This window comes from Neoarius graeffei, chromosome 2 (assembly GCF_027579695.1).
Source record: "Neoarius graeffei isolate fNeoGra1 chromosome 2, fNeoGra1.pri, whole genome shotgun sequence".
In the NCBI taxonomy this organism is placed as follows: Eukaryota; Metazoa; Chordata; class Actinopteri; order Siluriformes; family Ariidae; genus Neoarius; species Neoarius graeffei.
The window spans coordinates 10314348-10340707 of record NC_083570.1 but is presented as its reverse complement, the minus strand read 5'-3'; the positions used below and the strand labels follow the sequence as shown (position 1 = coordinate 10340707).

Here is a 26360-nt window from a genome sequence, read left to right as displayed (position 1 = left end):
GTCACATGGTGCTCATTTTTAACCAAAATTTAATGAAATATCTCACTATCTCTTGCCACTTTATCCTGTTCTACATGGTCGCAGGCAAGCTGGAGCCTATCCCAGCTGACTACGGGCGAAAGGTGGGGTACACCCTGGACAAGTCGCCAGGTCATCACAGGGCTGACACATAGACACAGACAACCATTCACACTCACGGTCAATTTAGAGTCACCAGTTAACCTAACCTGCATGTCTTTGGACTGTGGGGGAAACCGGAGCACCCGGAGGAAACCCATGTGGACACGGGGAGAACATGCAAACTCCACACAGAAAGGCCTTCGCCGGCCACAGGGCTCGAACCCGGACCTTCTTGCTGTGAGGCGACAGCACTAACCACTACACCACCGTGCCGCCCCTAATGAAATATAGTGTTTAAAATAAGATAATATATAGTATCATCTGGAAGCATTACATACAGTATATAATGTGGAAATTAATTAATGAATCTATTTAATGTTTTTGGCAATTTTTTTTTTATTCCAAGTGTGTTTTTAATGAAATGAACAAATGTTCACATGAAAGAATGAGCAAATAATAAGCTAAATAATGAGGTAAATGTGTTCCCCGTGCTCGCTCATTTCACTGTTACCCCCCGATCATGCAGTCAGGATTATTTCAGCTGTTCTCCACAGTGCAGAGTGGGCCATGTTCTCCTTTATACAGTAAGTGCACAGAGAGAGAAAGAGAGAGAGAGAGGTTTTGATCTGTGTGTAGTGTGTACCGAAGGAGGTTTAATATATAAATATTTCAACCTTATATAGAAGGAGGTCAATTCAACCTCCTTTGGTACACACTACACACAGATCAAAACCTCTCTCTCTCTCTCTCTCTCACACACACACACACACACAAAACATTGGAGGTGCAGAAATGCATCTCATTTATAACACTAAATTAGTTAATCACTCACCTAATGGAGCTAAATTTGATTAAAATATAGCGATATAAATGTGACTGTAGTAGTTCCTGATGTGGGTGGAGCACAGAAGTATGGCAGGCAAGAGTTGATGGTCACACACAACCTTTTTATTGTACTTATTTTAGCTTTTCAGCCTTACTCAGTCACACTCTCATTCACACTGTCACACACTACACGCACACGTGTTGTGGTCGGGAGCCAGCTCTTCTCTGCTCTCCCTCTCCTTTTATGATCCATCCCTGCAACAAACAAAACACACACACACACTAATTGACAGCAGGTGTCATGACTTGGCCACTTACCTTCCCCAGCACGGGGCACTCCCCACCCTCCACCCTCTGGGACAAAACAGCCCCCAGCCCTCTGTCCGATGCGTCAGTCTGCAAAATAAAGGGGAGAGAGAAGTCAGGGGAGTGCAAAAGTGGCCCCTCACACAGTGCAGCTTTTACCTCAGAGAAAGCCTGTTGGCACTGCTCTGTCCACTGGATTGGATCTGGAGCCCCCTTTTTAGTGAGGTCAGTTAATGGGCTGGTGACGTCTGAATAATTAGGTATAAACCTACGATAATAGCCAACCAGCCCCAGGAACTGTCTCACCTCATTTTTAGTCTTGGGCCTTGGGCAGGCCGCAATCGCTGCAGTCTTGTTAATTTGGGGACGCACCTGCCCATGACCCAAGTAGAACCCCAGATACCATACTTCCACCTGCCCAATTGCACACTTTTTCGAGTTAGCTGTGAGGCCCACATGCCTCAGCGACTTTAAAACGGCCCTCAGGTGTTCCAAGTGCAGCGGCCAATCATGGCTGTAGATTATTATATTGTCTAGATATGCGGCCATGTAGGCAGCATGAGGGCGGAGGACCCTATCCATCAGCCGCTGGAACATAGCGGGCGCCCCAAATAACCCTAAAGGGAGCGTGATAAATTGGTGTAATCCAAACGGTGTGGAAAGTGCTGTTTTCTCTCGGGATACAGGAGTCAAGGGGATCTGCCAATATCCCTTTGTTAGATCCAGTGTCGAATAAAAGCGAGCAGTACCTAACCAATCAAACAACTCATTAATGCGAGGCATTGGGTATGCGTCGAATTTAGACACCGCGTTGAGTTTCCTATAGTCCACACAGAACCGGACTGACCCGTCGGTCTTGGGAACCAGGACCACTGGGCTGCTCCAGTCACTGTGGGACTCCTCAATTATGCCCATTTCGAGCATGGCCTTGAGTTCATCCCGAACCACCTTTTTCTTGTGTTCAGGCAAGCAGTAAGGGCGGCTATGCACTACCATTCCCAGGAGCGTTTCGATGTGGTGTTTTATGAGGTGGGTACGACCAGGAAGAGGCGAGAACATGTCAGAAAATTCCTTTTGCAACTTGGCTACCTCCGTGAGTTGGGTCGGTGAGAAGTGGTCTTCACAAGGGACCGGAGTGGTTTGAGATGTTATCTTTTTTACCTCCGGCACCAGCTCCGCCTTCTCCGGGACTACTGATGCCAACACCACAGGGACCCCCTCATTCCAGTGTTTTAAAAGGTTGAGGTGGTAAACTTGCAATGCTCTGCCCCTATCCGTTCACCTCACTTCATAGTCGACATCCCCGATTCGCTGTGTGACCTCGAAGGGCCCTTGCCACTTGGCGATTAATTTAGAACTCAACGTGGGCAACAATACAAGCACTTTGTCTCCTGGCGTGAACTCTCTAAGGCGCGTGCCCCTGTCATACAACCGGTTCTGATGTTGTTATGCCTGCCGCAAATTCTCCTGGGTTAAGTGCGTGAGGGTGTGGAGTTTTGTGCACAGGTCAAGAACGTACTGGATTTCGTTTTTGCTAGGCGAAGATCCCCCCTCCCAATTTTCTCGTAGCACATCCAGAATGCCACACAGCTTATGCTCGTTTAATAATTAAAACAGAGAAAACCCTGTGGAGGCTTGTGGGACCTGTCGTACTGCGAATAACAGGGGCTCGAGCCACTTATCCCAGTTACGTGCATCGTCGGTTACAAATTTCTGGATTATGCTCTTGAGTGTTTGGTTAAATCGCTCTACTAAGCCATCTGTTTGTGTGTGATAGACACTGCTGCAGATAGACTTAATCCCCAGTAACCCATACAGTTTGTGCAGTGTGCCTGACATAAACGAAGTGCCTTGGTCTGTCAGGATTTCTTTCGGAATACTGACCTGGGAGATAAAGCTGAAGAGCTCTTCTGCAGTACTGCGTGCTGAGATATTGCAGAGAGGCACTGCTTCCGGATATCGCGTTGCATAGTCCACTAGAACTAAAATAAAGTGATATCCCCGTGCTGACCGATCTAATGGCCCGACAAGATCCATCCCAATTTGCTCAAATGTCTGAGTCCCTCAGAGCCGCATGCACATTCTGTGTATTTGGCAGCGAGCGAGTCTCTCTTTGTTTTGAACGAGTGCTCTGGGTCTCTTGTAAATTCTGAGCAAACTAAAGGATGACTTGTGCCATGATGTTGTTCAGGAAAACCATGTTAGCTTGATGATGGATCTTAAGAGGTCATTTAAAACTCTCTTGGCCTAAAGAGGCTTTCGGGAAACCCAGCCAAGATCAGTCAGTGAACATTTCTCTCTCTCTCTCTCTTTCTCTCTCTCTCACACACACTCACACACACACATAACCTTCAGAGCGAAACATGAATGTACTTTGAACTGACATTAATATGGAACCAGTTCACTCGTACTGTATAAAAAGCTGAATGTATTTTATTTGTCCTCAGAGTGAGTTAAAGGAGGAGCAGATGAAATCCCAGCAGAGAATCCAGGAGAAGCAGAAGAAGGTGCAGGAGCTGAAACAGGCTGTGAACACTATAAAGGTGAGCAGTGAGCAGAGACAGAGCTGCTCCTAGAAACACACACAACATGGACAACGAGTCATTTACAGTCCCAGTAAGAGAGGGAATGATAGATGAGCTTTAAATCGTGTGTGTCTCTGTGTGTGTGTGTGTGTGTGTGTGTGTGTTGTGTGTGTGTGTCCTAACAGCTCAGTGCACAGACAGCAGTGGAGGACAGTGAGAGGATCTTTACTGAGCTGATCAGCTCCATGGAGAAAAAGCGCTGGGAGGTGACGGAGCTGATCAGAGATCAGGAGAAGGCTGAACTGAGTCGAGCTGAACGACTCCTGGAGCAACTGGAGCAGGAGATTGCTGATCTTCAGAGGAGAGTCACTGAGCTGGAGCAGCTTTCACACACACATGATCACATCCATTTCCTCCAGGTAACACTCACTGTCTGATCTACAGAGCCAGCTGTTCCTCACACACTTTCTAAAACACCTCTCATTAAGGGAACAACAAATGTCCCTGTCTGACAGCACAAGTGAGTTTTACATTTTATTTGCTTTCTGTAGGTTTTAGCTTCTGGACGTCGCTCTCCTACATTTCACAGACCAAATTTTCACGCATCCAGCGTCACTGTCCATCAACATCTCTCATTTGATGGAGTGAGGAATTCTCTCTCAGATCTGAAAAAGAGACTCGAGGAATTCTGTGAGGAGGAATTCAACAAAATCTCTCCACATGGTAAGAGGAGCTGTTCCTGCTGGAAAAACACAGTGATGTGTTATTTCTTAGCGATGCTCCTGCTTTCTTTTTTGCAGACACTTTATTCACCCAACACTTTGAACTAAAACACTGATTTAAAATGAATAAACTGACTGGATCACTTGAAACTCTTTCCATCTTTTACACAAACTCATGTTTCCATTTTTCTCTCCACAGCTGCAGCAGTTCAGATCATTTCAGAACCAGAACCACAGAGCAGAGAAGAGTTTCTGAAATGTACATCTAACACACACATACACACACACACACACACACGCACTTCTAGGCCTGTCACGATAACAAATTATGTTGGATGATATATTGTCTCAGAAATTATTGCGATAAACAATATTATTGTTGACGTCTTTTCAAGACAATTTTATGCCACGAGTAAAATAATAATGATCATGCAAATACACCCTTTCATAGAACAGTAAACTTTTTAATTAAGTCAACTTATTCAATTCAACAGTGGAACGTAAAAAATAAATATAAATAAAAAAGCTCAAGAAATAAAACAACAATCAAACAAAACCACTCACAACAAAAACAATAAATAAAATACAGTTTATGGCTCTTAAAAATTGCACTGAAGTGAATATTAACTTGACACAGGGTAATAAAAAGACATTCTTTTCTTCACAGGCAACATTCTGCCAATCCAGTTTCTCAAAGATTAGTACCCAGATCAACAAAAAGTGCAAAGTAACAACGTATTGCCAGCTGTCATTTGGATAAAAGTAACAACAATTAGAACGAGATAGCATGTAGGCAAGGGCGTAGGTTTGGTATTAACATTGGTGGGGACAAAAACCCAATGCCAACCCCCAGTGGTGCCAACTTCAGGTCAACATTAGAGGGTCACAATATTTTGCTCCATTGTGTTCCACCAAAAGAGTCTCCATCATCTCTCCAAAGGCCAGACTTTTAACATTTGAAGTTCAGAACTGTAGTAATTCATGAATAATAATAATAATATGAAATCCATTTGATTAACTGCAAATCTTGCATGTGATGATGAACTCATTCTACCAATTTGCAAATGTGTTTTCCAAGTGAATACCGCACTGACTGTCGGGAGGGTGTATGTTCCTTTCCCTCATAAATGGAAGGAAAACCCATCCAGAGCCTTAGTGTCGATACTTCTGAGAGACTCTCTCTGCACTGCTCTCCAAACTAAAAACCATGGAATTGATAAACTGGTCTCTTCATGCAATTGACACAATCTTCTCGACGAGAAGCTTGGGTTCGGGGGAACCAGCCTGTCCTGCCGGAACGTTCACAGCTGGCTACACAATGGACGCGTGGGAGAAGTGGCAGGTCGTGTGCCTGGCGGTTCTTTCTGTGGAGTACATTGAAGACATCTACCTATTTGGAACCATGATTACAGGACTTTTGCTGATTGGATTAGGCATTGCCTTGGTTTATCGAGGAAATCAGAAAATGGTGACAGCTGTTCAAAGCCCCATAAAGCTGCCCAACATAATTGAAGTGGTGGGCAGAGCTGTTGGCACTCAGACTGTGGCTATTCAGAACTTGAACTGCAATATGGACATCATCTTGGAGAAGCTTTCAGCTTTGTAGAGGAAAATGTTTTTGGGGAACCAGTCTGGACTATCAGAGTAGGCGTTAAAGGAATGCGGCTGCTTGACCCAAAGACCAAACAATCTTATCTGTTTTCGGCTCTCTCAGCCAGCACTGGCCTTGGCCAAGGCCGTTGCTGGGAGAACAATTCCCCCTGGAGGTCACTGCTGTTAGACTCTCTTGTATTCCTCCCCCCTCTTCCTGCGGTCGCTGTTTTCACCCCCAGTTTGACAAGCAGGTGCGTGACCCAGCGCCATCATGGCTGCAGGAACGGACAGCTGCTTGCTTGCGCTGGGTTACCTCTACCTCCTCCCCTCCCCCTCCCCCCCAAGTCCCGAGTTTTCATGTTGTAAAGTGTACCGTATTTTCTGGACTATAGAGCGCACCTGTATATAAGCCGCATCCGCTCTATTTAAAAAAAAAAGATATACAAGCCGCACCAGGCTATAAGCCGCAGATATCTATGTTGAAAAATTAGATATTTACTGCATGTACAGAACGATTTTGTACTGTGAATGTACATGTATGTACCTGAACAGATTCTTTCCGAACACTGCCTTTTAACACGGCAGCAACTTTGCTGATTAAAACGGAACAGAACCAAGAGAAAATAACCGGTATTTATTGACCTTAATTTCTCCTGTGTTTGAAACCACAAGTCACTTTAATCATCTTCGCTGAAACCCATGAAGTCATCTTCTTCAGTGTCGGAGTTGAACAGCCTCAGAAGCGCTTCGTCACATCTGTCTTCATCAGTCTCGCTCTCCGTGTCACTGTCATCCTCCGGTGAAGTTGGCTCTGAAGGTGAGCCGCTCTCTTCGCGTAGCAGTCCAGCCTTTCGGAACCCGTTGGTGATGGTGGACTCTTTCACAGCACTCCACGCTGTTAGGATCCACTGACAGACATCAGAAAAGGATGCTTTTCACATGCAGCCAGTTTTTGTGAAAGACTTCTCACCACTTGTCATCCAAGTCTCCCACTCAACCCGGAGTGCAGCTTTAAATGCCCGATTCACACTGATGTCAAGTGGCTGCAAATACTTTGTTGTACCTCCAGGAATCACAGCTGGAATGGAGTTTGTTTTCTTGATCGCTGCTTTCACAGAATCTGTGATGTGGGCCCTCATGCTATCCAAAACAAGCAGTGCTTTTTTCTGGTGAAAAAAAATCCTCCCGGGTGCTTACCGTAGCACTCCGTTAACCATTCATTCATTAGGCCTTCCATCATCCACCCTTTGGTGTTAACTTTGACCACTATGCCTTTCGGGAGTTGTTCTTTCGGCATAGTTATGCGCTTAAAAATCACCATTGGTGGAAGTTTTTGTCCGGATGCCATGCATGCCAGAACGCAGGTGAAGTGCGTCTTCTCGTGGCCTGTTGTTTTCAACAACACGGATGATGCACCTGTCTTGTTAACAGTCTTGGTCAGTGGCAGATCAAACGTCAAAGGGACTTCATCCATATTTATGATGTCGTCTGGTCCGATGGAGTTTTTTTGTATCTTTGTTTCAACGAATTTGTGGAAGTTTTCAATTTTTTCCTGATAGTCAGGGGGGAGTTGCTGACAGAGAGTGGTCCATGCCCTAATGGACAGGTTTTTACGTCTCATAAATCTGAAACACCATGACGGCCCAGCTTTGAAATCTTCAATATTCATTTCGCGGGCGATTGTTTCGGCTTTCAGTCGGACCTGTATAGTGGATACACCTCGGCCACCTGCTCTCTGTGTGTTCACCCAGTCCTCCAGGACATTTTCAAGTTCAGGCCACCTGCTTTTATGTCCTCTGAAAGCTTTTCTCGACTTTTGGCATTGCATGAGCTCTTCCCGCTGCCGCCTCCAACGTCTCACCATAGATTCATTGACGCTAAGCTTGCGTGCAGCAGCGCGGTTTCCTTCCTGGATAGCAAGCTCGATGGCCTTCAACTTAAAACTTGCATCATACAAACTTCTTCGTGTGGTTTCCATGATGAAGGGGCGAGGATTTGAAAATAATTACCAGTTAGTAATTTGTCGTGCGTGTTCTATCTGCTAAAGATCTGCTAATTCTTCTTTGCATTGATTTTTCGTCGATCTTATTTTTGATTCTACTTCCGGTTAGAGCGCCCCTAGCGGTGGAAGAAAAATCCACAGAATAGCCGCACCTTTGTATAAGCCGCATGGTTCAAAACCTAGGGAAAAAGTAGCGGCTTATAGTCCAGAAAATACGGTACTTGTGTTATTTTGTGCTTATGTGCTGAGGGTTTTTTTAATGTTCCCACACTGTACTCCTCACAGGAGCATAGTGTGGGGGTTGCGTTTTTTTCTCCTCCCCTCTCCTCATGTTACTCTGTATTTTTCTTTTATTCCTGTCTTCCTGTCCTGTCTACTCCCCCTCTGTCAATTGTGTGTATGTGTGTATGTAAGGACAGGTTGATGGTCAATTTCGCTAGTACAGTGATAATAAAGGGTTCATTCATTTATAAACACTGCATTCCACAAGGCTGGCAGGGGGACTCGGCTCTCTTCTGTGGGATCTTTAACTAGTTTTAGAATGCTAGTATAAGCTGATATGTGATCGATCTAATGGTAAAACAGCACGAGGGCTCGAGAACTTTGACAGGTTACAATTTTACTTGGCAACAGAATGTATCTGAATTCTGATTGGTTGTTGTATCTGAATTCTGATTGGGTGTTGTATCTGAATTCTGATTGGTTGTTGTTATTTTATTGCCCTTTTGTTGTCTTCTTGAGCCCAGAGCGGGGGGAGGGGGGAGTGACAGGGTTCTACAGAGAAAAGTTTTCACTGCAACCGTACTTGCGAATTGACATGGTGGCCGAACTGCTTGCTGTTTTCGTGACCACGCCCCCAGCGTGGATATTCATGTTCACATTGTTCAGTTTGTTTTTCTCTTTTATTTTAGATTTCTGTTATCTGACTCTGGATCCCAACACGGTACATCTTCGCCTCATTCTGTCTGAGAAGAACAGAGCGGTGAAATGCAGTGAGAGAGGGCAACGTTATTCTGATCATCCAGAGAGATTTGATTACTGGTGTCAGGTGTTGTGTAAGGAGAGTGTGAGTGGACGCTGTTACTGGGAGGTGGATTGGAGCCATGCTGGTGGTGTGTTCATATCAGTCTCATATAAAGACATCAGCAGGAAAGGACGGGGTAATGAGTGTCTGTTTGGATTCAACAATCAGTCCTGGAGTCTGCGGTGTTCTTCTTCTTCTTCTCTCTCTTTCTGGCACAACAGCATTGAGACTGATCTCAGAGTTCCATCACCCTCCAGAATAGGAGTGTATGTGGATCACAGTGCAGGAACTCTGTCCTTCTACAGCATCTGTGACATGATGAAGCTCCTCCACAGAGTCCACACCACATTCACTCAGACTCTATACGCTGGGTTTGGGTTCTGGTCTCCTGGTTCTACAGTGAGATTGTGTGATCCAGAATAAAAGTGTGTAGTGTTTTCTGTAAAATTCCTGCACATTGCCACGTTGTTGCTCAGTCGTCTGTTTCACTCGAACACAATCCAGCTGCACAAAAAACACTCATTTTAATATTTAAATTAAAACAGAGGAATAATTAAAAAAGAAATGTTAAAAATTAACTGTCAGACAAGAAACTTCTCATTATCTCTAGCTGCTTCATCCTTCTACAGGGTCGCAGGCAAGCTGGAGCCTATCCCAGCTGACTACGGGCGAAAGGCGGGGTACACCCTGGACAAGTCGCCAGGTCATCACAGGGCTGACACATAGACAACCATTCACACTCACTTTAGAGTCACCAGTTAACCTAACCTGCATGTCTTTGGACTGTGGGGGAAACCGGAGCACCCGGAGGAAACCCACGTGGACACAGGGAGAACATGCAAACTCCATACAGAAAGGCCCTCGCCGGCCCCAGGGCTCGAACCCAGGACCTTCTTGCTGTGAGGCGACAGTGCTAACCACTACGCCACCGTGCCGCCAACAAGAAACTTGTCAAATTTAAAAAGAAAATGATCTCATGACCTTCGCATTATAAATTGTTTGTTTCATATTAAGCAGCGTCTCATTAAATAACTAATAAATAGTAATAAAGCCAGAACAGAACAACATTTTAAACCTGTTCAGGTCACACTATATAAAAATAAAACATCACTTTTGGGATTAATTTGATTTTTCTGCTTGTGTTCTAAGATGTAAAATCCACATTCACTTTTTCAAATCTGAAGTTGTTTCTAAACCCTGAGCTTTGATTGTAAAACATTGAACAATATTTAAACTCCATGAGAACATACATTACATGATTGGTTCAGGCTGCTGATGTCGTGTTCATCCCATATTCAGTCTGGATGATGATTGGCCCGCAGGTAGAACCTTATAAATCCAGGTTTATCTGTGAGTTTGGGATTTTTATTCAAATATTACAATCAAAGCTTTGCAGAATAAAAGATAAGAGCACAGGAGAATAAAGTTTCCCCCAGTGATGGAGTTTCTGTGCTGAACTCATTTTCAGACAGAAGCTTTTAATACTGAGGTCAGGATGTCAGCAAGCCGCTGTATTGATACGCAACGGGGTTTTTCTCCACTTTGGATGGATATTTTTACGTTATTTAATCTGTGGGAAATAACTACAGTGTCTTAAATATGTGTTTGTGAAAGTCACTGTAAACCTACAACTGACCTTTTCCTCCAAAAAACGTCTCTTTTAATGTTTTCATTGCTTGTCTGTGTGAATAATGATGATAAATCTGTCTCTGTGAACTGGATCTGTCTGTGGTCTGACTCTTGATTTAGATTCTCAACATCATTGTTGGTAAAACTTCTTTTTTAAAAATCCTTTTCATTTTCAATCAATAAAGCAAAAAAAATAATAATTCTGTTCCAGTTCTCTATTCTGACTGGTCAGAAGGTGTTGATTAATTTTCTATAACAGCAGCTCTGACAGTAGTGCAGGTTTATATTAATGGGCTTGCTCTATAATACTTTCTTGTTTCTTTAGTAACAGCTCATTGAAGTGAAATTATTTTCGACCTGTGTGTTCACAAATAAAAATGAAAGAAACATGTGCAAGGCCGGATTAACTATATGGGCCTGCGGCACAGTGCCCAGGGGCACTAACCACTCACAGCCAGTGGGGGGGGGGGGGGGGGCACCACATGACAGAAACTTTAAAAATATTTTTCGTGAATGTTTGTACACTTAAAATGGTTATACACTTGACATTGTTAAATAGTCATACTGTGTATAATTCATTATGAACACTAATTTCATAAGAACAGCAACAATAATCATAATTCTGAGCAAGCGTGGCCTATGTGACCATTAACCCCCCTTTCCTCAACCTGTCAGGTGAGCCAGTCCACCTACGGTGAAATGTATAAATTTTTTAAAAACCGTGGTAGAAATGAAAAATGGACAGACATCAATTGAGTGGTTGGGCGAACAGAAAATAAAAAAAAGAGAAAGACTCCAGGCGTGTAGCTGCAATTAAAAATGTTCCAGTGTTAGATCATTTTTTAATATCGACAACTGCTGTCACTACCAGCGCTGAAGCCGAAGCTAGTGAAATCAGCAATGCTAGTGAGGGAGATGGCCCTGCTAGCACTAGCCGGGGAGATGCTACAACCACAGCCAGTGTTAGCCGAGGGGTCAGCGACGATGAGGATCCCCTTGAGACATACAAATATATGCTGCTCATTTTTGAATAAGACATTTCAATATGCCTACATGCATATCATTGGTTGTTTTCAGTGAATTTGATGGGCTGATGTAGCCTACTTAATAAATTTTCAATGAGGAAGAATGACCTTGTTTATGTGTACTATTGTTTATGTATATGCTACTATTTTTGACAGCAAGGGGCAAGGTTTGTGTGTGCAGGAGGTTACTGAACGCGTGCGCACAGGGTGGTGGTGGGGGGTCACTTGAGGTATAGTGCCCAGGGGCACCGCATTGGCTTAATACGGCACTGAACATGTGGATGAACACTGTAATATTTAACCTGGACATATCTCCTCCAGGGCGGCACGGTGGTGTAGTGGTTAGCGCTGTCGCCTCACAGCAAGAAGGTCCAGGTTTGAGCCCCGTGGCCGGTGAGGGCCTTTCTGTGTGGAGTTTGCATGTTCTCCCCGTGTCCACGTGGGTTTCCTCCGGGTGCTCCGGTTTCCCCCACAGTCCAAAGACATGCAGGTTAGGTTAACTGGTGACTCTAAATTGACCATAGGTGTGAATGTGAGTGTGAATGGTTGTCTGTGTCTATGTGTCAGCCCCGTGATGACCTGGCGACTTGTCCAGGGTGTACCCCGCCTTTCGCCCGTAGTCAGCTGGGATAGGCTCCAGCTTGCCTGCGACCCTGTAGAACAGGATAAAGCGGCTAGAGATAATGAGATGAGATGAGTAAGACACGGTCCTGCTGTAAATCCTCTTGTGTGTCTTTTAGTGAAGATACAGAATTGATGTTGAAAGGCTGTTGGGGTTTTTATTGTTTTGTTGTTTTTCAGTGATGTGGTGCTCATCTGTAAAACTGAGCCTCCAAATAACAACTCGATTGTATTCGCATATTATAGAATTCTATCTGGAGTTCTGATTTTAAAATGTGATTTCACTGCATACACTTCATGGACAGAAAGAAAGGACAAAATGGGAAAAGAACATAAATGACATACATGATACTTTCTATTGAAGTACAGAAATCGATCTCTGGCCACATTTACCATTTAACATTCATGTGTAGGCAACAATAAAATCAAATTTACTTTAAAGAATTCCTTTATCTCACTTTAGCCATTTATTTCTTTATAAATTTTCAGAAAATGAAAAATCGAGTGATTTATTCATTAAAATCTCGTTAAAAAACTCGTTAAAGTCTTGTTAAAAAACAAAATAAGACAATAAGTCCAGTAAATTTCTCAGCTTCATGATGTTGGAGTTCTATGTTCTTCAGTATTTCTTAGTATCTCTTGCTCTCAGTGAATAGAGAGGTTCTTTGGAGAATTCCTGGTGCCCAGATAAACTGATCACAATGATTCGTCTTCTCCATGATGGGATGACTGTTTCTGTTCTCTGTGAAGATGAAGAACTGGAACCTTTTCCTGTGAAAGTTAGTGTAATACAAAGCTGTGTAGCCATTACATTGTTTGCTCTTTTCACAGGTGCTGTCCTGCATGTAGCCAAGCCGAATCTGCATAATCTGGGCAGCACGGTGGTGTAGTGGTTAGCACTGTCCCCTCACAGCAAGAAGGTTCTGGGTTTGAGCCCAGCGGCTGACGGGGGCCTTTCTGTGTGGAGTCTGCGTGGGTTTCCTCCGGGTGCTCTGGTTTCCACCAGAGCCCAAAGGCATGTCGTTAGGTTAACATGGGGTGCCCTTAGGCTGAGGTGCTCTTGAGCGAGGCACCTAACCCCTAACTGCTCCCTGGCTGCTGTAGCATGGCTGCCCATTGCTCTGAGTATGTGTTTGTGCTCATTGCTCACGTGTGCGTTCACTACTTCAGATGGGTTAAATGCAGAGAGGAATTTCACAAGTGTACATGTGATGAATAAAATTATTGTTCTTCTTCTTATCATGGAATACAGATAGTTTATCAATACAATGGTACAACCTACATCATTTGCAAGCTAAAACTAAGGTGTCTACAGCCTCAGTTGTGGAACTTCAGTATGCTGATGCTGCTGCGCTCTGTTCATACTCAGAAGCTGGCTTGCAGATAATCACAGATGCCTTTGCAGAAGCCTACAAAATACTCAGGCTATCACTGAACTGCACTAAAACAGAGGTTGTGTGTCGACCTGCCTCTGACACCTCCATCCCAATCACCACCCAACCTGAAATTTCTGTGGATGGAACTGTTGTCCCACACTTTAAATATCTCATCAGCTATGTGTCAAGTGATATTTCCCTTGACCATGAAATTAATAACAACATCAGTGCTGGAGCAACAGCTTTTGGCAAGCTACGTAAGCATGATTTTGATCATCACGAACTTGAGTTGAAAACTAAAATAAGAGTCTAAAAAGCCACTATAATACCAACGCTCCTGTATGGGTCAAAAACATGGACTACGTACCAATATCAAGTAAAACAACTTGAGAAATCTCACTGAAGATACCTACGATCCATCATGAATGCCCAATGGTATGATCGTGTTACCAGTGCTGCAATTCTTGATAGAGCCTCCTTAACAAGCATTGAGGCTACGCTTCAGCAAAATAGGCTGAGGTGGTATGGACATGTTGTTAAAATGAACGCAAAACAACTTCCAAAACAGCTTTTCTTCAGTCAGCGATCCACAGGAATGAGAAGCATTGGTGCTCCTAAGAAGAGATACAAGGATGCCCTAAAGAGAACTTTTAAAGAGTGTGGGATTATTGATTGGGCTACAGCACCAACTGATAGACTGCTCTGGAGGCATATGGTCTGCAATGGAGTTGAGACCTTTGAATCAAATAGACGGAAATCAGAGGATGAGAGACACAAGAGACAAATATAGCTGCAAGCAGCAATGTGGGGGCCAAGCAGTTTAGGCGCGACGGATTCGTCTTGACCCAAGGATTCCAGAGATTGTTGAATTTTGTTTCTAGCCAAAAAGCATCATGAGATATGAGCCAAAAGACATTTTCCCTAGTTATAGCGCCCCTTAGCGGCCAATTTGTTCCATATGTTTTGTGGGCCTTTTTGGAGGGGTGTGGCATAATGCCACAAAGTTTCGTTAAGGTTCGCCAAAGGCCGGCTGAGATATGACCACACTTCCTGTTTCGCATCAGCTAGCCAAATTGGATTGGCTGCCATGGCAAACGCTTACGAAATTGAAAACACTGAGCATAACTTTTGTGTGGCTTGGTCCACTTATCCTATGCACCAAGTCTGGGAAAAATTGGTCAAAAATTGAGGGAGGAGAAGCATTTTAATTGATGTTCACAAAATTCAAAATGGCAGGAAAAATATCCTGCGCCAAATGAAAGGTAAAATTGTGTGCCCTCACTCTAAATGCCAACTTATGTTGACTGCTCTAACCTAGCTCCCACCCCGTTCAGTTTCATTTCTGGTCTCTGCCTCTCGCTTTTTACGCAGCTCTGATTTCTCTTATGCCGCTTTTCCACTACAAACGCGGCTGAGCCGTGCCGTGCTGAGTCGAGCTGAGTCGAGCTGAGCGGGGCTGTTGGAGTTGCATTTCGACTACAACCGCGCTGAACCGTGCTGGCTGGAAGTGGGTGGACACATTGGGTGGAGTTAGCGAAAGTGGGTGGACGTCACGTGATGTCGTTAAGCAGCGCAAACAGTGACATCAGTGACAGTGGCGGAACAAGTCAGAGCCGGGCCGGGGGCGGGGCAAATGACCGGGCCCTTTATTAAAGCTTATCATAACATCATTTTAGGCTACAAAATGTCCGCAACTGCGGTGTTTACCAATTTCAACACTACCGGGTGCAACTATGTTATTTAGTACATCAAGTCCTTCAAACGAACATGTAACTCAGAAACAAAAAACATTAGGATACTGTACATGGCTCATAATAAAACATCAATAGCCTATACTGCGCACATTATTTGAAGGGCATACGAATGAGCGCTCAGAGGTTGCAACGGTGACAGGAAGAGTCAGACATAAAAGGAGGGCGGTGCAAACCTCACTGAATGCACTGTGTTTACCAATTTCAACACTACGGGGTGCAACTATGTTATTTTGTACATTAAGTCCTTCAAACGAACATGTAACTCAGAAACAAAAAAACATTAGGTGACATACTGTACATGGCTCATAATAAAACATCAATAGCCTACTGCGCGCATTATTTGAAGGGCATACGACGAGCCTTGCGCTCCGCGAACTCGTCCACGATGCTCTGTATGTCACTGATTCAGTGAGCTTTTAAGCGGTAGTCTCACGACCCGAATAGTAAACAATAAACATGGAGGACATGGAGTCGTTAGTGTTGCTGGTCTTGGTGCTGTGGCTTGTTGTCACCGACAACGCCAACAGATACTGGCAAGAGCGTATAGATGAGGCGAGGCGCATAAGGCTTCAGAAATTCTCGTAATTCGTAATTATTCTCCTTCCGGGTTTGCGGTGTTTACAGATCCCAGCGCGCTCGCGGGGCGTGTGTGGGCATGTGAGGACACTCCTCCTCACCAATCAGTGCACAGGGGAGTGTCTGCTCACGCCCCCAACCTCACTCGGCACGGCTTGGCTCGCTTCAGCCCCACTCCAAAACGGTGCGAGTTTTAGGGGCTAAGCAGGGCTGAAACGAGCTGAGTCGTGCCGGTTTTTGGTAGTCGAAACGCGAGCCGTGTCGGGCTGAAGTGAGCTGAAGCGAGCTGAAGTGAGCTGAAAAAGGGTAGTGGAAAAGGGCCATTAGCTGCACTCTTTACACTATCATCCCTTTCATGCCATTGCCTCCTGCAAGTTGCTGTTTAGTGTTGGTATTTGCTGTTGTAACTAAAGCCGCATTGCCATCACATCACTGGCATAATTTGATTAAAACAAAATGAATATGTCCCATTGTTAATCAAGTTGTACATGACCGCACATAACATATGCGTCTAAAGACTTGTAGGCACAAAGTTTTTTGTGGGTGTACACTGAAGTCTTGTCAATAAGGTACGAGTATATATCTGGCCATTGTATACCAGGGAACTTACTAACATCGTCCGTCCACTCTTTAATTAAATGCGGATCCGGTAGGCGTTGTCCACTTGTTATAGTTAACTTATTTATGTAGAATTCTTGATCTTGTAACGACAATTGTTTTGCATAATCTGACAACTTATAATGCTGGTCTATGGGCAGCGCCATTGTTTCTGGGTCCAGGCTGCACGCGCATCCTGGCAACGGCCGGTTTGTTTACAGACATGCGAAGGGTCTATAGAATTTACAGACAACAATTTGTGGTTTTGTCACCGCCTATTCTGAAATCTATGTTTTAAAGTCAAGGGTATAGTCATTTCCAGACTGAATTTGAACCTGCCAAGCAAGTAGGAGAGTCGGACCTAGTTGAAGACTGTGGTGAACTTGGAGATGGTGCAGCTGTCCGGCAACCTCACGAACTCTGCCATCTTCAACTACATGCAGGATAACTTCCTCTCCACCTCGCCGCTGGAGAAGCACGTGTTCGGTCAGGGTGAAATTGAGGTGACTCTGAACAGAGAGGGCTTGGTTCTGGGTTTTGTGAGTACACGCCCGCTGCGCAAAGCAACCAGGAGAAATTTAACTCAGGTGTTTTTGGTGGTTTTTGCTTCTTTGATTCTCTTAGGGACATTTTTGTTTTGTTCTTGCTTCTTTGATGCTCTGACAGTCCAAATGTGTCATTGTTGGCGCTTTTGACGGCCTTACTAAACAGCTCTTGTTCTGACTTGACTTTTTTTTTTGTATTATTTACAAAAGGTACAATGCATAGCTTAATAACTGAAAAAAATGCTGAAGCTCTTGCAAAGAACCAAATTGACCTTCAGTTTTCAACTTTGGGAAAGGCTTTCTGTGGAGATATGGTGATCTCCTGGAGGGTAAAGAAAGTAAGAGCTTCCCTAGCAAAGCATGGGTGAATAGATGTATAAAACAACGTTTACTGAAAAAAGGCAGGCTCATGAGCGTTGTACTGCCACTAAGTTGCTTTTTGCCAACATCGAGCTAAAAACCTAGTCGCAAAAAGTCCAAACTTGGAAGATTAAAAAAAAGGCTGAATCCGGCTCTGCCTGCACGGCCGTGTATGAAAACTCTAGCGGGCATCCAGAATCAGAGTAACAGTAGCCGCCCCCCTTGAAGGTTTTAAGTCTGACGATGAGCTTGCCAATGCACTGAATTGCTTTTATACACATTTTGACGAGTTTGATTCTTGTTGACTGCTCGGCTACCCAGTAGAACTCAAGAGCCAGTCACCAGCCGGAGAGGCGGACCTAGTTGACGACTGTCAGGTTTCAGCGCTTCTGGCGGTACTGGAATCACGTATGTAGGTGTTAATTAATTTGACTGTCGTTGTCAATAAGTAGTGGAATTTACAGAGAACGCTTGTTGTCAACAAGTAGGCTAATAGAATTTACAGACAACAGTTTGTGGTTTTGTCACCGCCTATTCTGAAATTGATGTCTTAAAGTCAACGCTATCGTTTCCAGACTAAACAATTTCAACCCGCCAAGGGAGTAGGAGAGTCGGACCTAGTCGAAGCCTGTGGTGAACTTGGAGACGGTGCAGCTGTCCGGCAACCTCACGAACTCTGCCGTCTTCAACTACGTGCGGGATAACTTCCTCTCCGCCTCAGCTCACGACGGCTCGGTGCTGGAGGAGCACGTGATCGGTCAGGACGAGCTTGAGGTGACCACGAACCTTCAAGCTTGGTTCTGTGTTTAGTGAGGACGCGCCCGCCGCGCAAGGTGCCCAGGAGGAATTTAACCCGGGTGTTTTTGCTTCTTTGATGCTCTTACAGTCCAAATGTGTCATTGTTGGCGCTTTGGACGGCCTTACTAAACAGCTCTTGTTCTGACTTGACTTTTTTTTTTTGTATTATTTACAAAAGGTACAATGCATAGCTTAACCACTGAAAAAAATGCTGAAGCTCTTGCAAAAAAAAAACAAATTGACCTTCAGTTTTCAACTTTGGGAAAGGCTTTCTGTGGAGATATGGTGATCTCCTGGAGGGTAAAGAAAGTAAGAGCTTCCCTAGCAAAGCATGGGTGAATAGATGTATAAAACGACGTTTACTGAAAAAAGGCAGGCTCATGAGCGTTGTACTGCCACTAAGTTGCTTTTTGCCAACATCGAGCTAAAAACCTAGTCGCAAAAAGTCCAAACTTGGAAGATTAAAAAAAAGGCTGAATCCGGCTCTGCCTGCACGGCCGTGTATGAAAACTCTAGCGGGCATCCAGAATCAGAGTAACAGTAGCCGCCCCCTTGAAGGTTTTAAGTCTGACGATGAGCTTGCCAATGCACTGAATTGCTTTTATACATATTTTGGCAAGTTTTATTCTTGTTAGCTGCTCGGCTACCCAGCAGAACTCAAGCGCCAGTCACTAGCCGGAGAGGCGGACCTAGTTGACGACTGTCAGGTTTCAGCGCGTCTGGCATATTTGAATCACGTATGTAGCTGTTAATTAATTTGACTATCGTTGTCAATAAGCAGGCTAAAATAATTTACAGAGAAACACTTTGTGGTTTTGTCGCCGCCTACTCTGAAATTTATGTCTTAAAGTCAACGCTATCGTGTCCAGACTGGACAATTTCAACCCGCCAAGCGAGTAGGAGAGTCGGACCTAGTTGAAGACTGTGGTGAAGTTGGAGACGGTGCAGCAGAGAAGAAAGGCTAAACATTCACAATGAAATCGCGAGGGCATCGTGTACTCACACAATACAGATCCTTTCCAAAGAAATAGAATATCATAGATTCATAGCCCATATTTTAAACTATTTCAAGTATGCATTCGTTTATTTTTACATAATTTTGGCTCCCAGAAACAAAACAAGAAAACAGGATTTCAAAAGCATACTGTGAAGAAATCACCATTTACTCCTCAGTTTGCAGATGAAAAAGAAAGGAACCAGGAACATATCAAAGCAATCAAAATATGGTATTTTTCTAAACAGGACGTCAAAGTCCGATACTTGGTTTAAGAATCTCTTTGCCTTAATCACTGTTTCGATGCGCTGTGGCATTGAGGCAATCAGGCAGTGGTAGGCTATTGCGTGGGAGCAATGGAAGCCCAGATATCCTTGAAGTTTGCCGTTAGCTCATCTGCTGTCCCTCAATTTCCTCTTCATAAAACACCTATTTTTAAATCATTTGTGTATACTGATTTTTTTTTTTCTTTTCAGGACATAGACAAGTTATATTCACCATTTGAGTGTCGGGAGTGGGAAGCCGCATTGAACCAATCAGCGTCGTGCTCGTTTAAATATTTATTTTGAGCCAATGAGGTTGAAGTGTTTTGTTTCTCCTGACCAATCGGGAGCCTTTTGGGGGGGGCGCCCAACGCTGAGGCCATATATAGCCGTCGCACACCAGCAGGCCTTTGCAACTCTCCGCGCTAAGAGCAATATTTCCAGAGTCATTCAGCACCACAGACGCCCAGGAAAGAAGCGGAGAAAGGCTTTCGTAAGCATGGCAAGTCCGTCTAAGTGTGCCCGGGGCAGTCAGAGCGAAAGCGAGGCCGTCCTCGGCTATCTACACAACGTCTCCCCAGTGAAGATATCTCGGAACAACACTCGCTACTTCGACGCGATTGTGCAGACCGGTCAGGAGGAGTTCCGGCGAGTGGTGTGCTTTTCGCCAGAGAAGCGGGTGACTTGCGTGCAGGCCAGCGACAACCATCAGGCGGTGAAACTCGTTGACTGTCGCAAGACGATCAGTGAGTCATTGTCGCTTTCCAGCCTTTTCCTTGGGCTCAGCAATGCTTCGTGGCTATGGTCGGCGGAGCGCTGACGGCCTTTTCCTGTCCATGTTTGCAGGTCAGACTGATCCTGGTGGTTACGATGTGGTGCTCACCCCCCAAAGTCGGGTTGATGCAGCGGAGAAGTTGCCATTCGGGCACCGTGAACTCCGCACTTCTGAAAAGATGATGGTGGCTGAAGTTTTGGTCCTGGGACCTCGCCAGCGTGTAAGTGTGACGTGTTTGACGATGGAAGGCGGGTTTAAAACACTGGGTAAATCTTGATGCAGCTTGAAATCTGATGCTACGTTGTTTGTGCTCATGTTTTCGCAGGTCAGTCGGGTGGACGTGAGAATTGTGCAGGCCCTTGGCTGCCGGATTGTGCCCTTGAACGGCGTGCCGACGGAGGTGAAGGCGTTTGCGGTGTGCGACCCCACAGGCCAGATTTCTCTCAGCATGTGGGGGGGCTCAGGTAGTGTCTGTGCAAGAGGGCAGGTCATACCGCTTTGACGCACTGGCCACCAGGAAGCAGGGCGATGTCACAGTTCTCACCACCACTCCGTCCAGTGCTGTTTCGGTAATAGCCGAGGTCGGCCAGCCATCATCGATGGAGCCACTGTCGCCCGGTGTGAAGCAGACGGTCCGAGGGGAGGTCACTGGCATGCAGATCATGGCGAACCCTCGGTGCCGTAGGTGCCACGCCAGCCAGGACGGCCTGGTCACTAGGAGCACCACACACCGGTGTGAGCGCTGCAAAATTCTCCAGCGGACTAATGCCTACACGTTCACCTATGCCGGCGTTCTGATCGTCATGGGGGACGATGGCGTGGAGCTGTCTGGCACCCTCACGAACTCTGCTGTCTTTAACTACGTGCGGGATAATTTTCTCTCCGCCTCGGCTCACGACGGCGCGGTGCTGGAGGAGCACGTGATCGGTCAGGGTGAGCTTGAAGTGACCACGAATGGTGAGGGCTTGGTGCTGGGTTTCGTGAGTGCGCGCTCGGCTGAGCCCGTTCAGTCGCCCGCTGCGCAAGGCAACCAGGCGGAATTGAGTTTTGAGGAACTCTTTGGACATGACGCGGACACTGAAGGCTGAGGCTGGCAAAGGACTTTGGGGCTTGTGCACTGTTGTTCGGGCGTGGACGTTTGCTGCCGCTGCCTTGGTGAGTTCTTTTAAACGCACGGTGTTCTGTTGTTCCTACATTTTAAGCCGTGTGTGTTTGTTTGTTTCTTTGATACTATTAGGGATGTCTTTTTGTTTTGTTCTTGCTTCTTTGATGCTCGTACAGTCCAAATTTGCCATTGTTAGTGCTTCTGATGCTCTAATAAACTGTATTTGTTCTGACTTGACTTTGACTTTTTTTTTGTATTATTTATAAAAGTTCCAATGCATGACTTAACCACTGAAATAAATGCTGTATCTCTTATAAAGAACCAAATTAACCTTCAGTTTTCAACGTTGGGAAAGGCTATCTGTGGAGGTATGATCTCCTGTAGGGTAAAGAAATGGAGATCCCTAGCAAACCATGGGTGAATAGATGTATAAAACAACGTTTACTGAGAAGGAAGGCAGGCTCATAAGCTTTGTACTGCCACTCTTGTGTTTTTTCCAATGTATTAACAAAAAATACAGATCATTTCCAAAAAACTAGAATAGCATAGATTCACAGCCCATATTTTAAACTATTTCAAGTCTGTATTCGTTTATGTTTACATAATTTGGGCTTCCAGCTCAAAAGAAAACAGGATCTCAAAAGAATACTGCTTTTTGCCAACATCGAGCAAAAAACTATAGCAAAAAGTCCAAACTCGGAAGATAAAATGGCTGAGACCAAGGTCATTTGCTGTTCGGCGGCTTCACTATCAAATTCGATTGACTGTGATGGCTGAAATAACTTCGTGTGTGTGAACTGTGGGAAGGCAGAATAGCTGGTTGCAATGAAGGCGTCATTTTGACCAGATAGTCCGGAAGCCAAAGGCCCAAATTTGGCTGAACCTGGCTTCGTCGGTTAAAGTTTTCTTTTTTTGCTGTTTGTTGTTGTCCAAGGTCTACTCATTAAGATAAGAGAGGGTGCCCGGTGATATCCCTTGGGCAATTCCGGATATTGGCCCTTTATTGTTGGATGTGCTGCAGTCATAGCCTAAATTCTGACATTTTGACATTCTTCACTTTATGTTCACCAAAGTCTATATATCATACTTATTTTTGTGTTTGTTAACATAATAGGATGAGTTTAAGGCCTGGGGGTGGGGTTCCAGCCATGGTTGGGGGTGTGACCATGCAATTGGGGGCGGGGCTTATACCAAAAAGCCCTTTATTACTCTATTACTTTGGTTGTTAATGCGAGCCTTAAATTATTAGGCATACACTCCATTGTCATCATTGTGTTTACTTCTGCAGGGGCATATGAGGGACACAATTAGCTAATTCAAGCCAACTTGTGTAGCTATCTTGCTAACTCTGTCAATCACACTGCCCCCAAAAGATCACAGCACGCATAAGCTAAGCAGAGAAACTATTTGACTGTAATCATGAAAGAGCAGTGACATGTACTCACTGCTCACCAGTGAACTAGACCCATAGTTTCACAACACTGGCTAGCACACCCAACTCTCACCTAGTAAATGCTAGTCACTGATTTTTTTAAGCTAATACATTAAGCTAATAGATTGCTTATTTTAACGATATTGACTTTTGAAATAGTAATGTCCCTGGTTCCCTAGTAAAATTCAGGGCATTGTCCCCGATTATCATCTCAAAAGTCTGTTAACCTTACCCTCACCCCCACTCCAAACCACACTGCTTGTGGACTGAGAGTCATGTGCACTAGCCAGTCCACTGACTAGCACGACTTTTAAAACGTTGGGCAGTAAGGTTTCCTTAAGCTAATACATTAAGCTAATAGATTGCTTATTTTTACGATATTGACTGTTGAAATAGTAATGTTCCTGGTTCCCTAGTAAAATTCAGGGCATTGTCCCCGATTCACCCCCACTCCAAACCACACTGCTCTTCCACTGACTAGCACGACTTTTAAAACGTTGGGGAGTAAGGTTTACTTAACATTCTCCTCTGTACTAGCTGGCATCCAGTACATAAGCATATTTTTACAGACACTAAGCAATGGCAAAGGGTTTAGAGGGTTTTTTTTTTCATCTGAACTCTTAGTTCTTTCCTTAAATAGTTTTTGTGTTTTGTGTGTGTGTGTGTGTGTTTGTATACTGTATGTAATTATTTTACATAATTATTGCTCATTAGTGTGTGTGCATGTGTATGTGTGTGCGTGTGCATGCATGCATGCACGTACATGCTTTATGTACTGTAGTTCTTGTATCAAAATTGTTAATTTTGCAAATTTATGAAAGGGTCAATTACACGTTTGACTAATTTGAATGACAGTAAAGCGTGAATACTGTACAGCCAATTTGGTTAATTGAAAATCAGTATCTTTTGCTATTCTTGTGTGTGTGTGCGCATGCTGTATATGCCATTTTGCATGCTTGATATATTGCATACTGTAGTTTTACATAGTGGATCACTGGTGTGAGTGTATATGCATGCTGTATATAGTTCTATTGCATGCTGTATATAGTTCTTTTACATAGTGGATCACTGGTGTGAATGTATATGCATGCTGTATATATTTTTATTTCATGCTGTATATACAGTAGTTCTTTTACATAGTGGATCACTGGTGTGAGTGTATACATGCTGTATATAGTTCGTTTACATAGTGGATCACTGGTGTGAATGTATATGCATGCTGTATATATTTTTATTTCATGCTGTATATACAGTAGTTCTTTTACATAGTGGATCACTGGTGTGAGTGTATGCATGCTGTATATAGTTCTATTGCATGCTGTAGTTCTTTTACATAGTGGATCACTGGTGTGAGTGTATACATGCTGTATATAGTTCGTTTACATAGTGGATCATTGGTGTGAATGTATGCATGCTGTATATAGTTCTTTTACATAGTTATTGGTCATTAGTGTGTGTGTGTGTGTGTGTGTGTGTGTGTGTGCATGCTGTATATAGTTCTTTTGCATGCTGTATAGTTCTTACATAGATATTGATCATTATTTTGTATTAACTGTAGAGTTTATGTAATACTTGTATAAAAATCGCTAATTTGGAAAAGTTATGAAAGGGTTAATTAATCCACATTTGATGTATTTGAATGACAAATATAGAGAAAAATGTGAATACCTATCAGATACAGCCAACTTGGTGCATTTAATATCAGTATTTACACTGATATTATTTTTTTTGTATTTTCTTCCATTATTTGGGCATATAGGGCATTAAAGGGTTAATATATTAAATTGCCCAAGGGATATCACCGGGCACCCTCTTAAATCTTGAAGAGCTACCTCAAATCTATAAGATAAAGCAAAAAAAATAACTTTAACCAAAAATTCCGGGTCCAACCCCATGGCTCCCGGACTGAGAGAGAGAGATGGTGAAAATTACCCTGGCAAGACAAAATAACCAGATAACATACAGACACATGTATCAAAAGTGTGGAAAGATGGTGGTGGTGTTCCTGTCCCTAAATGCAGTAGGTCAAAATGTCTGAATGATTTCAGACCCATTTCTTTATTAAGCTCAATTTTAATGAAAAATCTTAGAAAAGTAAAAAACTGTCATCTCAAAATTCACTGCTTTAGCGAGACACTCATAAGTAGGTGCTAATGGTGGCATTGTGTAATTAAGCTCAAGTGTAGTTAAAGTGGTAGCCCATTTGGATGTATAATTTAGTGATTGCCTATTATGGCATTATTATGATTACATTAGTATTGAGTTTTCAGTGTTATACCCCATTGTTTGTCTTTTTGTTGCACCCCCAATTTCTATATTATGTCTTAATGTTGACTTTGCGATAACTTGTTTTATGGTTTCCACTGCAAATGCAAACAGATGGGGCGGTACGGTGGTGTAGTGGTTAGCGCTGTCGCCTCACAGCAAGAAGGTCCTGGGTTCGAGCCCTGGGGCCGGCGAGGGCCTTTCTGTGTGGAGTTTGCATGTTCTCCCCGTGTCCGCGTGGGTTTCCTCCGGGTGCTCTGGTTTCCCCCACAGTCCAAAGACATGCAGGTTAGGTTAACTGGTGACTCTAAATTGACCGTGAGTGTGAATGGTTGTCTGTGTCTATGTGTCAGCCCTGTGATGACCTGGCGACTTGTCCAGGGTGTACCCCGCCTTTCGCCCGTAGTCAGCTGGGATAGGTTCCAGCTTGCCTGCGACCCTGTAGAAGGATAAAGCGGCTAGAGATACTGAGATGAGATGAGATGCAAACAGATGCGCTTCTAGCTCATTTTGTGCTCATACTGCAGTTACCAATGGTTGTCTGTAGGTGGTAGTAAAGAACCGGGTATGGATTGTATCCAGCCACTACCAACGATTTTCTATGCCCTTTTACCGTCTGTGCTAGTAGGGGAAACCGGGTATGGTTGTAACACGGGGGGAGTTGTAACGCCACTAATTCCACCAATCAGGGATAAGATACAAGTCATGTGGCAATTAGAATCTCTTCATAGTTCCTTTTCGACCACACATGGACATTTGGAAATCGTTGGCGCAAGTTCTCACGGAGAGAAGTGAAAAAAAACAAAGTCTGAGGTAAGAAAGTAACTTTTTTATATTATTTTTTTTCCTAGTGCTTTACACATTGTAGGTAACGTTGTATGAGTTATATCAGGTCAAACTACAGTATCTAAGGTAAAGAATGGTGTAAGGGAGACCGGTTATGGTTGTAACATTTTTCTTCAGCACATAAAACTCTCATTTCTTTTTAAACTACAGTTGTAGAACTTTTAGGCAAAGTACCCACATTTGTCTACTGCAGTTTGCAGCCATTTAAATCTCCTCAACTACATCACAAAATTTGTCTGATTATGTCAAATACAGAGTGTACCTTTGTTACAACCTACCCCA

At 44.0% G+C, this 26360-nt stretch overlaps 1 protein-coding gene across 1 annotated transcript in view; it reads left to right on the top strand.

Moving 5' to 3' along the window:
• Nucleotides 1-3965: 3965 nt before the first annotated feature.
• The window catches only part of LOC132880197 (tripartite motif-containing protein 16-like), a 298595-nt gene continuing 276200 nt past the window's right edge, over nucleotides 3966-26360 (top strand). The window contains exon 1 of the mRNA XM_060913776.1: nucleotides 3966-4195. Within this exon, the coding sequence (XP_060769759.1) occupies nucleotides 4022-4195 (174 nt within the window). The 5' untranslated portion in view covers nucleotides 3966-4021. The remainder of the gene's footprint in view (nucleotides 4196-26360) is intronic.